Source organism: Aristolochia californica, unplaced genomic scaffold (assembly GCF_029961685.1).
Source record: "Aristolochia californica isolate CCGP_79_NKW_82.1479 unplaced genomic scaffold, dmAriCali1.0.hap1 SCAF_13, whole genome shotgun sequence".
NCBI lineage: Eukaryota > Viridiplantae > Streptophyta > Magnoliopsida > Piperales > Aristolochiaceae > Aristolochia > Aristolochia californica.
The window spans coordinates 3261893-3276603 of record NW_027181804.1 but is presented as its reverse complement, the minus strand read 5'-3'; the positions used below and the strand labels follow the sequence as shown (position 1 = coordinate 3276603).

The following is a 14711-nucleotide window of genomic DNA, read 5'->3' as shown; positions in this document are numbered from 1 at the left end:
AGACCTGAACAGATCGAGATTGTGAGCCTCCAATTCATCAAAAAGCAACATATAGAAGCATCACAATGCGTCGATGGGAGAACAATGTCAAGTCTTGCAACGAGGTTGGGAGAAAACCAGGAACAAAGCAACGAGGATAGGAGAAAACAAAGAAGAGAGCGTCGCTTTTCGGAGCGCTCAAGTTAGGTCATGCCCGACGATTTTTCTATTGTCACGGATGTGAAGAGAACGTCACAAAAGGAGAGTGGAAACTGGGGGAGAGGAGAGCGAGAGTGAGTGAAGGGAGAGGAGAGGGAGGAGAGGGATGAAAACGATAAAATGAGAGGGGTTGATGAAGATGATAGAAGAGGGGGTTGTAAGTTTTTTCGATAAAATCTTATTTCCTTTCTCGATTTCATTCATTTACATCCGTATTTATAAACAAAAAATTATTGTTACTCTTTCTCTTGTCTCTCGGATCATATCCGCCTCTAATGTTGCAGAGGACTTCTTCCTCTATTGTTATGGATTTGGAAGACAACTAGGTAGAGGAAGAAGTCCTCCTCTGGAAGATCTCACACCAATAGTTGCCCTCAAGTTGGTGCGCATAAATTTTTTATGCCCAACTTGCCAAGTGAGTTGTAGAAGTTCTTGCTGCATACCGCTTTTGTAAGTATGTTTGACAATTGGTCTTTAGATTTAACAAATGAAAATCGAATTATCTTTGCCTCAAGGTTTTGATTGATGAAGTATCGTTCTACTTCCACATGTTTAGTCTGAACATGTTGAACCGGATTATGTGAAATATCAATAACTGCCTTGTTGTAGGCCAAAAAGGATTATGGGATCCTGGGTTAAGTACTGATGTCATCCGCTCCTAAGAGGCCGGTCTTTTGGGTAGTATTGGCTAAGTATTTAACATTTGGTATCAGAGCTAGCGCTACTTCTCTAGTTCGAATTTTGGCAGCAGCAGTGACCCAAGCGAAAGGGGCGACCTAGAGGCTGGATTAAAATTACTGGTAGGTCCACACGGTGGCTTAGGCTTGTGTCGCTAGAGTAGGCCGTCGACCAGAGTGGGCCGCTATAGACGTCGGCTCATGAAGGTAGTGTGTGATGTTGTGGGCCAAAAAGAATTATGGGATCCTGGGTTAAGTATATATGTCTTCCACTCCTAATAGGCCGATCTTTTGGGTAGTATTGGCTAGGTATTTAACCCGCCTTGTTATTGCAGAATAAGTCCATCTCACAACTTAGGGCCAAAACCAATTTCAGTTAATAATCTTCAAAGGCAGAGAAGTTCACAAAGACCCTTAGCCATCCCACGAAACTCAGCTTCAATACTTGATAACGCTACTATCTTTTGTTTCTTACTTCTCTAGGTAACTAGGCTCCCTCCAACAAACATAAAATAGCCTGAGGTGGATCTTCCATCTGAAATATTCCCAGACCAGTCAGCATCTGTATTACCTTCAACCCTTAGGTGATGATTTATTGAGAACATGAGTCCTTTCCCAGGGGAGGACTTTAGGTATCGAAGAATTGGATTCATAGCATTCATATGATCTTCACTCGGACAATGCATGAATTGAATTACTACACTTACTGCATAGGCAATGTCAGGTCGTGTATGGGAAAGATAAATAAGTTTCCAACCAACCTCTAGTATCTTTCTTTGGCTATTGGCACTTGGTCTAAATATTCTCCAAGCTTATGATTTGGGATTATTGAGGTATCTGGCTTACACTCCAATAATCTAACTTTTGATAATAAATCTAGGATATATTTTCGTTGGAAAAGGAATATGCCTTGTTTGGACCTAGCAACTTCAGTTCTCATAAAATATTTAAGTCCCCCTAGATTTTTCATATAAAATATCTTTGCTAGTTACTCTTGAAGTCTTGTTATTTCTTCTGGATCATCTCCTGTAATGATCATATTGTCTACATAAACTATCAAAGTTGTTATTTTACCTTATCGATGCTTTAAGAATAGCGTATGATCTAAGTTACTTTGTTTAAAACCATAGTTCTGCATTGCCAAATTCAATCTCCCAAACCACGCTCTAGGAGATTGCTTCAAGCCATATAGAGTCTTTGGAGTTTGCATACCCATCCTAGCTTCAAATTTTGCCATATGTCTTGGAGGAACATCCATGTAGATTTCTTCTTCAAGATCTTCACAGAGAAAAGCATTTTAATGTCAAGCAGTGGCCAATCAAGATTAGTTACAATAGATAGCAAAACTCTAACAGTGTTCAATTTGGCCATTGGTGAGAAAAATCTTTTGATAATCTACGCCATATGCTTGTGTATATCCTTTTGATACTGGCCTTGCCTTATACCGTTCAACTGCTCCATTGGATTTGTATTTGATGGAGAATACCCATTTACACCCCACTGTTCTTTTACCTTCAGGTAAAGAAACATGACTCCATGTCTTATTTTTCATTAATGCCTCCATTTCTTCGTTCATGGCTAGAGCCCACCTAAGGTCTTTGACAGTTTCATCAACAATTGTGAGAGCATGGTGTGAGGAGAGTTCATTTACAAATTTCTTGAGGGGTTCAAACAGTTCTTTTGTAGACACATAATTGGCAATACGATATTTCAATATTTTTTCCTTCACTTTAGAGGAATATTTGTTCGGTGGTTTGCCCCGATTGCGTCTGACACGTAATTCATAGCCAACAAGAGTAACCATATCATTAAAATTTTGAGGTATGATAGGAGTACTTACCTCGATGATATTCTCATGGGATGGGTTAATGACAATAGTATCCACTTCATTAGAATTTTGAGGTGTGACAAGAGTACTTACCTCAATAATATTCTCAGGAGATGGGTCGCTGGATACCGAGGGAAGGAGGGGTACTGCTTCATCAACTTCTAAAGATGTTTTCTTTGGATTCGGTTCCACAATGGTTGCTATATCATCGTCCTGGAACCAGTCAAATGTCAGCCAATTTAGTTCTTATTCTCGTGTCTCCCCCTGAGGGAAGAATTGGATACAGCGGGCAAGTAGAAAGTATCGGATTCAAAACACATGACATCCATAGTTACATATGTGTGCCGAGTAGTTTGATTGTAATAGTGGTACCCTTTTTTTATGGATCGCATATCCCAAAAACAAACACAAATCAAGCTTCGAGCGTTGGTTTTTGTGGAAATTAATGAACACAACAAATCCAAAAAATTGAGGGGGGAGCATCAACATCGTGGGTAATAAAACATAGTTCGATAGGGCCTTTAGTGGAGTCTTAAACTCAAAATTTTTGGAAGACAAGCGGTTAATGAGGTAGACGGCCGTAGCAACAACATCAGTCCGATGATAGCTAGGCACTTGAGCCCCAAGTAAAAGCGCTCGAACTGTTTCAAGAACGTGGCCATTTTTTCACTCCACAATACCATTTTGTTGAGGAGTATGGGGACATAGGATTTCATGAATCAGTCCATGGTGTTCGAAATAATCACGAAAATGATGATTCACATATTCTCCACCATTATTAAATAGAAGAATTCAAATGTTAGTGGAGAAATAAGTTTGGATCATCTTATGAAATGATTGAAAGTTATGGAAGACTTTATCATTGTATTTAAACAAGTAAAGTTAACTCCTTCGTGTGCAATCATCAACAAATATGACAAACCAGTGGATACCAGACCCAACATCTTTAGGGGAAGAGCCCTACACATCAAAGTGAATCAAAGCAAAAAGATCATTTTTCTTACTCATACTTAATGGGTAACTGATCCAATGACTTTTAGTTATAATGGAGGTCTTACATTTAAAATTCATAACTGATAAATTCAAAAATAAATCGGGAAACATATGTTTCAAATACCCAAACAAAAGATGGCCTAACCGACGGTGACACAAACAAATTTGTTCCACTTTGAGGTTACTAGGGTGTTGCATGTGATATGCACGACATACACTGAAATATTCCATTTAATAGAGCCCCCTCCTCTTAGTACTACACCCAATGATCTCCTTGGTGAGAATATCCTGATAAGACAAAATATAGGGTAAATAAGAACAACTCAATTCTTGTCATCGGTAACTTGACTCACTGATAATAATTTGTGAAAAAGAGAGGGCACGAGTAATGAGTTAGATATGGTAGGGCTAGTGATTGTTACAAGGTAGGTTCTACCAAGCTTGCACGAGCTAGTGGGATCCACCATGAGGACGAGGGATGACTTGATGAGTCATCACACGAGCTGGCATGAGTTGGAAGAGTTTAAGATTAAGTAGGACTACCACAAGTTGGTTGTCTTATCTCATAAGTTGGAAGATTAAGTGGGACTCACACAAACTGATTGGAAGATCAAGAAGGACTCCTAAGGAGAGTCACAAGCTGGTTAGAAGGTGTAGTTGTTATGGTCCTGGGGTTAAGTACATATGTCTTCCGCTCCTAACAGGCCGGTCTTTTGGGATGTATTGGCTAAAAGCTTAACATTTGGTATCAGAACAGGCGCTACGTCCTGACTTCGAATCCCTGCGTGTGCAGGTGGACCGCACGCCCCTGGTGGGGTGTCGTAAGAGCGTATGGGCTCCTGACCCGGTCCTCGTTGCTGTGTTAAGGCCGACGTGGTCGTTGGCTCGGGAGGGCGGGGTGTACTATTATGGTCCTGGGGTTAAGTACATATGTTTTTCGCTCCTAACAAGCCAGTCTTTTGGGATGTATTGGCTAGGTGCTTAGCACTAGTGGGACCCACAAGATAGTCACAACCTAGTATTTGAATTATGTTAGACTTCTAGTTTACGTTGAGTTATCTTATCATGATAGGCTTATCTTTAAGAGTTAGAAATTAAATGTAATTAGGAGAATGAAGTGTAATTATACATGGACTCTACCACACCCTCTACTATAAATAGAGGACCTTCTACACAAATTATAATTAAGAAAGGGAGTTTAAGTTTTTCTCTTTCACATGAATAACTCTTCTCTTGCTTAACCTCTCTCTTTTCTTTTTCCGTTTTCTCTCTGCTCCTCCTTACCCGAGAGCACTTTCTCTCCTCTTTCTTTTTTCTCTCTCTTTCTTCGTGTTCTTGATTTCAGAAAAGGGATCCTAAATTCAACAGTGATAACCCCATTAGCATTAGCAATGTTAGTCCATCGAGGAGCAGAGTGTTGAGAAAAATCATTTGCATCAAATGTCATATGATCCATTGCTCCAGAATCAAGTATCCACTAGCTGCAATCAGCCTCTCTAGTAGATCCGAGGAGAGCATTACCTGTAGTAGAGTTTGAACTATCGACTGGAATGAGGGAAAGATGTGGCCCTCTTGTAGTCACCGCTGCCTTGCTCGTGCCTTCATTACTCTCAACCATATCATGGCGCTTTTTAGTCAGGAGTCTATGCCACCACTCGATGTGCTTGTGTAGTTTGAAGCAGGTCTCATGAATATGTTTTACATTCCCACGATGAGAGCATCTCATCAAAAGTGGCTCATGATTTAGAGTTGGAATCAGATTTCCCACCATGCAGAGAGATTGACAGAAAGTGTAGTGGAGCAAGTGAGCTATGTTTGAAACTCTTGGATGTTAGAACTGCTCATGTTGTATCATTGGAGCTACCAGTCGTCATCACTGCTTGACGAACAAGTTATTTGCACACATGAGCATAAGCTTGCTCCACGGTCGGGAAAGGTTATACCCACTCTTCTTGAACTAAGGTATTACACCGTTGGATATTGGCTAGGCGCTTCATTGGGTTTGGTCAGCGGAATTCTATTTCACACCAGAGGCCCTAGAGATTATTATAGAATTTTTCAAGAGACCATTGGACTATTTGAGACGTGTCACACAACGTTGGAAATCATACACCTGGGAGGTGTCAATGCCATCAAAATACATAGTTGCAATGGCATCCCAGACCATCTTGGCTGTCTGGAATTGAATGAAGTTGTTGATGAGGGAAGAGTTCATGGAATTAATCAACCACCCTTTGACAATAGTTTTTTTTGTGCACCATCATCGAAAGGTAGGATCCATCTGAGGAGGTTGAGGAAAACAGTCATTCAAATACCCGAACTTGTCTTTGCCTAAGATATACATCTCGACAACCTGGGACTAGAGTGCATAGTTGGTGTCATCCAACTTGATTCCAATCGGTGTAGCAATATTGGTGGTCTGGGTCAGGGCTAAAGCTTTGCTCAAAGCTTCAGTTATTCTCATGGTCAACTCAACCAGGACAAAGGAGGGCGGAGATTCACTAGACTGGAAGTCTGTATTGGCCATGGATGAAGACACTAGTACAAGGGGGTCAAGAACCCGCAATGAGCACAAGAGATATTCCCACTCGTTCACTGGGTTGACTCAACAGAGTTTGGTTCGAATTGAATCCGGTCCAAGTCTGCTCTAAGTCAACTCTTGGTCCGAGTTTGGTCTGAGTTTGGTCTAAGTTTGGTCTGGTCTGGGTCACTAGGTTAACCCGTCTTTGAGTCCAGTCTGGTCTAAGTCACAAGACTTCGAAATTAAATCTGCCCAAAGTTAGGAAGTGAGATTTAATCTCGAACCATTATCATCCCTGCGACGACGGCTTCTGAATAGCGCGGGACGAGATGACTTCCATCAGGAGACCAGGATTCGTCATCTCTAGAATGGCATTTCGTACGTCAAAGGCGAGGTCAGAGTCGTTGCACAGACAGCGGTCATGGTCTTTGGTCAAGGCTTGGTTACGTCGGATGGCGTTCAATTTTTTGCTGCTTTCGGAGAAGATGACTTCCCACGGCTGGAGCTTCCAAAAAGAGACAGGTCGATTGAGGAAAAGAGATGAGGAATTTCTTCTTGTGTCGTCCCCGAATGTGAATTTTTCTCCAACAGTCATCGCAGAACGGGAATTTTTCTCATTGGGTCATCACCGACTTTGGTTATTCCTGCTATGATACCATGTAAGTTTTTAAAGTAAAATCTTATTTCCTTTCTCAATTTCATATATTTACATCTGTATTTATAGTTAATCTTTCTCTAGTCTATCGGATCGCATCCGTCTCTGATGTTACGGAAAACTTCTTCCTCTGTTTTTACGGATTTGGAAGACAGCTCGACGGAGGAAGAAGTGCTCCTCTGGAAGATCACACGCCAATAGGGGTAAACCGGTGGAGAGGAGAGAGGGAGGGTTTGAACTAAGTCCATAACCACATTCTTCTCCCATATCTTCCTTACATGCTCTCTCTTTTCTTTCTTCTATTCCTTGCCAAGGATGTAATCCATGGAGTCTTAAAAATCAACAAACCTATAGTAGGTAATCCAATAGATAAAATGAGCAAACTAGAAGGTGTACTGGCAAACATCATGGACAAAATGATTTAACCAGATCAAGCAAACTAGGTTGGATAGCTTTAAGGGCCACTAATACTAGGTTTTGTCACTCCTACTAATCCATGCTTGGGATTACAATGATAGTTAACTGATTTAAATTATAGCTGAGTACAATAACTCTCTTTATAATAGAGGAAACGAATATAATCAAATTATAAGTAAACTACTCATGTCCTAATTATATCCAAAATAAAATTTTTAGTTATAATCAAAATAAATAAATATTTAAAAATAAATCCTAAAACAATTGAACAACTCTTAATAACTATATTTATTTTTAAACAAAACTCTGCATTAAAAATTTATTTTTGAAACCAGAATTCTCACGATTCCAAGATGTCAAAAATAACGAAAAATACCCACATTCCGATCGACTATCTTTTATTGGTGGGAGAGTGCATAGGAAGAAATAATATAATCACTATCAGCAATATCAGGACGATGCGACGAAATTCCTCAAGGAAATCACGGATGCCAGACACCTCCATTTGTAATTTAGAAATATCAAGATCAGGACGCGGTGGTGGCGCCGGAACAAATGGTCCATTCGGCACTCCGGTATGATAATGGCGCACCAGTGCCATGATATCCTCTTCCTCCGTCATTTCCTTCCGCTCATCCTCTATAAGCCCCAACTATTTGAGTGCCAAATTCCTGGCTTTCCAAGCTCTGTTATAATCAACAGCAAAGCCATAACCTTTTTTTTTATTTCATCCATGATGTTTTGTTTTTTCTTCACAAGGCAGATTCCTCTCCGTCCGAACCTTGGCTATGCCACTGATCCATTTTATATCAACTAGTTTATCTCTTTTGTTCTCGCTGGATGTGTCACAGGTATGCTTCTCCTTCACCGGGAAGATAGAAGACGAAGGCCTAGTGCATCTGAAGCCGGCGACTGCACTTTTGGTTGGAATCCATGACGAGGCCTTGGAATCCAATTGACAAAACTGCTCGAGCGTAAGGCTGACGATGTTTCTAAACGTAAGACTACAACTGGAAGGATAGAGACCGAATTGTACCAGGATTCGACTTCTTTCCTATGAAGACGCGTTCATGGAAAAAGGGTCCTTTGACCCATTTATCATATCGTCTTCTACTGGGATTTTTCTTCTTTTCCTTTCCTGTACCATAAACGAAAAGGCGTGTCTTACTCAGGTCAACTTTCATGCCTCTGGTTATCATTCAAACAGACCCATGTTGATACTTGACCGTGCAAGTAGGTTGGTATCAAGTTATATTAACTAAAGCCAGCTCACGAGTTAACAAGCCGAGCTTGAAAATTTTTATTTCAAGTTTGACATCGTTGCCGAGCACTAAGTAAAAACATAGCTAAACTTGTTTTTAGCCGAGCTGGAACGTTTTGAGAGCAGCTTTGGCTCGGTGGCACCCCTACGTGCCAGTCAATCTGTATTTCCCTGTCGTCACGGCGAAGTCTTCCTCATGAACAGAAACGATCTACGGCACCGTCGACTTTTCTTCCCGCAAAAGACTTTCCGCCTCAGAGATTAGCCCTTCCTTCGTATTTAGCCTATCAAGTTTTCTTTCTATGAACCCATGGATCAGTTCCCTCAAGTTTCAAGCAATGGTTTCTTCACTTCTGTTTTCTGCTCTGCTCCTCCTTTTCCTTTCACTCTCTGCAAATGCTCAGCCTTACAGAAACGTTAGTTTGAGCACTTCTATCTACGCTGGCCACCAGAACTCTTCCTGGGTTTCTCCTTCCGGTGACTTCGCCGTCGGTTTCCGGCAGCTCGACGGCAGCTCGAATCTCTTCTTACTTGCAGTGTGGTTTGACAAAATACCAGATAAAACTGTGGTTTGGTCTGCAAATGGAGTGAACCCAGTTCAAAGAGGGTCCAAATTCGAGCTTGCATCGAGTGGTAGTCTGCAACTTTCTGACCATCAAGGCAGAGAAGTATGGAGGCGGGACCCTGCTAATGGCTCAGCGGAGTACGCTGCCATTCTTGACACGGGGAACTTCGTCCTTGTAAACTCGGGCTCTGATTATGCTTGGGAAAGTTTTGCAGAACCCACCGATACCCTCTTGCCCACCCAGGCGTTTGGTAGAGGAAGCGAACTTACTTCTCGCCGAGCAGCCTCAGAGGCTAACTTCTCCACTGGAAGATTCAAGCTTAAACTCCAAAGAGACGGTAACCTGGCTCTTCATCCCATTTCCTACCAAGACCAAACCTACGATGGTCTATGGTATACTAATACTGCGGATTCCGGTCTCCAGCTTGTCTTACCCAGATCAGGATACTTTTACCTTCTGCTGATCAATGGATCTAGATTAAACTTCTCTGATTCTCCATCACCGGGCAACGTCTACCAGAGAGCAACATTGGGTTTCGATGGGGTTTTCAGGCAATTCGTGCACCCAAAAGCATCTACGAACAATGGAGGCTTGCCGTGGTTGTGGACTACTGTGTTGTCCCATCCTGGGGACATATGCATGAGCAACCGTTTGGATAAAGGAAGTGGTGTTTGTGGGTTCAATAGCTATTGCAGCATAGACAACAACGAGAGCCCCAGTTGCCTTTGCCCCTCCGGGTATTCGTATTTGGATCCAGACGACCGTTTCAGCGGCTGCAAGCAAGACTTCGTTTCACAGAGCTGCGTTTCAGATGGGCCCAACAAAGGGCTTCTCTCTGATTTTAAGATGGTGGAGATGCCTAATGTGGATTGGCCACTTTCGGATTACGAGCACTATATTTCTGTAGATGAGGGACTTTGTAGACAAGCTTGTCTGAGCGATTGTCGATGTGGAGTGGCGATTTTCAGAGAAGGAGAGTGTTGGAAGAAGAAGCTTCCCTTATCAAATGGTAGAATGAAAGGAGAAATCGGAGGAAAAGCTCTCTTGAAAGTCGGTAAAATTAATTCGACCAGTCTCCTCCTCCCCAACTCTGGCAAAACGAAAACTATGGACATCATAAGTAGGGTACTCTTGGGCTGCTCTGGAGCTCTGTTTTTACTGTCCGCAACTCTCTTATGTGTTTTCCTCTTTGTCCGGAAAAAGCCAGAAAATCTCTCTCCAAAATCAGATCCCTGTGGAGCAAATCTAATGAATTTCACTTACAGAGAGGTGGAAGAGATGACGACCGGTTTCAGCCAAGTGCTGGGAGACGGTGCTTCAGGAACTGTCTATAAAGGAGTCTTGTCAACATCCAGTTCTACCAAGTTTGTGGCAGTGAAGAAGCTAGACAAATTGCCCAAGGAAAAAGATCGGGAATTCCAGAACGAACTGAAATCAATCGCCAAGGTTCATCACCAGAATCTAGTTCCGCTGCTGGGATTTTGCCATGAAGGACCCCATCGGCTTCTCGTGTATGAATTCATGAGCAATGGGTCTCTGGCCAACTTCCTGTTCGCAGATTCAAAACCCAGTTGGAATCAACGGACTCATATAGCCTTCGGAATCGGAAGAGGGCTCCTGTACTTGCACGAAGAGTGCCAAAACCAAATCATCCATTGCGACATCAAGCCCCAAAACGTGCTTCTGGACGACATTTTCATGGCAAGGATCTCCGACTTCGGACTGGTAAAGCTGCTCAATGCAAACCAGACACGAACCACTACAAACATAAGGGGAACCAGAGGATACGTCGCTCCTGAATGGTTCAAGAGCACCCCCATCACCGTAAAGGTGGATGTTTACAGCTTTGGGGTCCTCCTGTTGGAGATCATTTGCTGCCGAAGAAATGTTGAGCACGAGATGGAAAGCGAAGAAGCGGCGATTTTGACATACTGGGCTTTTGATTGCTACAAAGAAGGGAGATTGGATGCGTTGGTGGAAGATGACAGGGAGGCCCTCAACGATGCTAAAAGGCTTGAGAGGCTATTAATGGTGGCAATGTGGTGTATACAGGAGGAACCATCACTGAGGCCTACGATGAGGAAGGTGACCCAGATGTTGGAAGGTGCTGTCGATGTTCCTCTGCCTCCAGACCCTTCCTCCTTCTTGAGCTCACTGGCTTGAAACGATCTCCCCATGCTCTGCATTTATGACCTGTGACTAATGAGCATGAATTGTTAAGCAGTTTCACATTTGTTATCAAATTAAACTAGTCCTCTCCACTCCACTGTCGTTCAGAGCCCTTAATCCTGTACGAGCTATCTAAGTATAAAATTTATGTTTTTAGGGTTTAGGGTTTAGTGTAACGAGCTCTTCAATCCTTTTTTTACTCTTGATAATTTATGATATTATTTTGTAATAAAATTATAATAGGATTTGTAATAAAATAAAATAATATAATTTATTTTCATTTACCCATTCTACAGTCAGATAAAGAGGTAATAAATAATATATAAAATAATTTATTCAACATATTAATAATAATATCTGAGGGATGATCTTAGCCGTCCAATCAACGACTGAGTATATATATAATAACTTATTCTATTTTGTTTATAATTTATTTTCATTCTTTTTTTAGACTCCCAAGAAAATCATTAGGAGAGGATGGGTCACATCGAGTTAACTCTCTAACCCAAATATGAGTTAACTCAGTGATACATAAATTATAATTATATTTTGCGTAAACGATTATGGAGTTCTCAATTCCAATCAGTGGTAGCTCAGAGGGCTGAGTTTTAGTCCGATTTTTTATAACTCATCATATTAAAGAACCAAGTTTAAAACAGTTACACAGCGTCCGAGTTGGATCGGACGAGCCAGTGTAACTCGTTCAGAGCGTCATACTCTACCGTCTACTGCGTATCTATCGTATAGCGCACCTTCAACAGGTGAAAATATATATATAGGTTCTCCTGTCGCCAGTTGATCCTCCTCCCCCTCCTTCATCGCCTTCGTCATCTTCAAATTCCTCAGATTCAAGTCCAGTTTTTTCATAGCCAGATAAGAGATTTTCCTGTTCTGTGCGACCTCTGCGGTTTCTTTTTACAATGAGGATTCGAGGATCGTCATTCACTCCCACAAGCTCTCCTTCCTCTGCTGTCTGTCATTCATTTTCTTCGGCTTCTTCTGCGCCGTTTGCTGCCTGTGAATCAAATTCTTCATCTTCTTTTACGGATTGTAAAGCTCGCTGCCAAGGCCTCGATCTCCTAGTGGAAGCAGTTCTCCATGTCACGGCTCCCGCCATCTGTAACATCTCGTTTACGCAGAGGAAAGTCGTCCGAAGAGCCAAGAGAGCATTGAGGTTCAAGAAAGCTTCTGTAAGTGGATTTGGGGAGGAAGAGGACGATATGAAGATGAAGAAAGAGAAGGAAGATAGAGAAATTGAACTAATTTCAAAGCCCAAAAGACGAAAAAGAGTGATGGCCTTGCCATCTAAGTACCAAGATTCAGTTCTTCAACCGTGGAAACGGAGTACCCGCCAGCGTCGATCTCCTGATGTAGACGAGTAATCAGATAAATTTTGGTTTTTGTGAGGTGGGTTTCAGTTCTTTGGCCTTATAGAACACTTTGATATTGAAATTTTACGGGATTGGCGTTGCCTTCTTTAGGGTATTATTCAATTTCTTCCTCGGTAAATATATGGATAGAGAGAATGAGAGAAAAATCTGTTGAAAGTTTTCCTATTACTGCTACTGATAGTTCAGATCTCTGCGATCTCAGCGCGATCTAGTAAATTTTATTCTTTGGCTTTTTAATCTTCTCTTACTACAAATGTTACTGAGATTTCTGTATTTTTTAAGCCTTAATTTGATTGAGGTTTTTCAGTTGACTCAGTTTGACTGTGTTAATTCATTCATCGCATGGTTTCCTTCTTTTGTGAAAATGTGTTTGATAGACATCGATTGGATGATCTGCTTGAATTTCCAAAACAACAGTCACTCGAGTGAAATCTGGAATTTCTCTCTAATTCATCGGTTTCTGCTTAACTCCTTTGTGAGGATTGATTGATTACAAGCTGAAATATTGTGAGTTTTTAACTTTCTTTGCTTGAGTAGCTTCTTCATTTTGCTGCCAACTTCTATCTTCAGTATTGTGTTGTGCTTGAAACCTGCAATCTCGACCCGGTAGGATTAAATGAAGATTGAGATTGAGAAACAGCCTCACCAACTCAACCTGAGAAACTTTATTCAGAGAAACAACTTCTTCATCTTCCAGTTTTTGAGAAACAGCCTCATTAACTCAACTTGATCAAGACTCCAGTGGGTTCACTGGACCTCCATGGCTGAATTTAGTGAAACCTTAATTCTGATGATGGAAATCACTACTGTCGCCATCTAGCTTATTCATTAGATCTGCTTATTCGGGTTCTTGATGTAGATTGCCTTGATGCGATACTGTCTCAATCAAGTTTCAATTTTTATGTTGCTCGTCCCACCATTTATGCCCAAAGAACCACGACCTCTCATTCTCAACTTCTGCTTCCGCAAGTACTTGGAATCATGAGATGATAATTCTTTCACTAGTTTCTACAGGTAAGAAGGTTAGCTGATTTCACTGTAACTGAAGGAGATTAGATGTTGTGATCATTTTTTTTTATTTTTTTTTATTTTTGAGTAGCTTAGATTTAGTGATCAGTAAATATGAGAAAACTAACCTTCCACAAATTACCCACTTGTTGGGGATGGTATTATGGCAAGTGCTTTCATGCAGATGAAGTTTCTACTCTTCTGAAGATTAAATAACTGATGAAAATGAAGAAACACTGGGGGGAACCTTGGAGCTTGGTAGTTTACTCTTTTCGGCCATTACCATCTTTCTGAAAACTGAAAGACTGAAAAAGTTCCTTGAACAGGGAAGATCCCAAGTTGAGAGTCATGGAATCGTGAAGCCATCTTCATGCTTTATATATTTCTTTTCTTGGCAAGTTTTGATTTCTTAAACATCCAGAAACTTAACTGGAAGCAGAAGACAGTCTCAACATTGGCACTTCCGGATAGTTTTGGAAAGGAAAAATCCCTTTACTGTACTCTATATGGTATTCCATTTACGCAAAGATGATCTGTTTGCACAAGGATTTACTGCTAAGAATCGCTGTTTTATAATGGCGAGTGCCGAGTGGTGAAGAACTGTAAAATCTGTTTGCACTCTTCCAAGCAAGCTTCAGGCCATCCTCGATGGGTTTTGGCTATTTCTTGTTTCTAGTATTAACAACATATGCAGTGGGACAGAAGTGGAACTAGTCACCAAGATTGTGATTCCTTGGCTTCAAAGTCATGGGGTATTCTAAAACACCTTTCATTTTTACTTTTTCTCTCCAAATTGGATTTTTTTTTTCATAAACTAGCGATTCCTTAACAAAACTGATCTCCTTCGGCTCTGATTTGATCCTAATTCGATTCATAAAAAAAATGTCCAAAACAGAGTTCTTGATCTGAATTGTATTAGTTAAAAAATTTCAAAATCCTTCTTTTTATCAAGGTGCTTCATAATTCATATTTGTAGTTCATACATTGATGAACAGTTGATCTTCTAACCCACGATTTGACAATTAAA

General features: G+C 41.1%; 1 protein-coding gene and 1 long non-coding RNA gene across 2 annotated transcripts; both read left to right on the top strand.

Annotated features, from left to right (window-relative positions):
- Positions 1-8847: 8847 nt before the first annotated feature.
- LOC137948649 (G-type lectin S-receptor-like serine/threonine-protein kinase LECRK3) lies at positions 8848-11448 on the top strand. Its single transcript, XM_068794762.1, has one exon. The coding sequence runs from the start codon at positions 8853-8855 to the stop codon at positions 11277-11279; it is 2427 nt and encodes an 808-aa protein (XP_068650863.1). The 5' UTR covers positions 8848-8852; the 3' UTR covers positions 11280-11448.
- A 660-nt stretch (positions 11449-12108) lies between these two features.
- Positions 12109-14184, top strand: LOC137949025 (uncharacterized). The gene is made up of 2 exons (XR_011111675.1): positions 12109-12692; positions 13536-14184. It is a non-coding gene; the product is annotated as an uncharacterized lncRNA (long non-coding RNA).
- The last annotated feature ends 527 nt before the right edge of the window (positions 14185-14711 follow it).

What these genes read in the sequence shown, in the direction of transcription:
- LOC137948649 (XM_068794762.1), top strand. Translation starts at nt 8,853, where the DNA reads ATGAACCCATGGATCAGTTCCCTCAAGTTTCAAGCAATGGTTTCTTCA.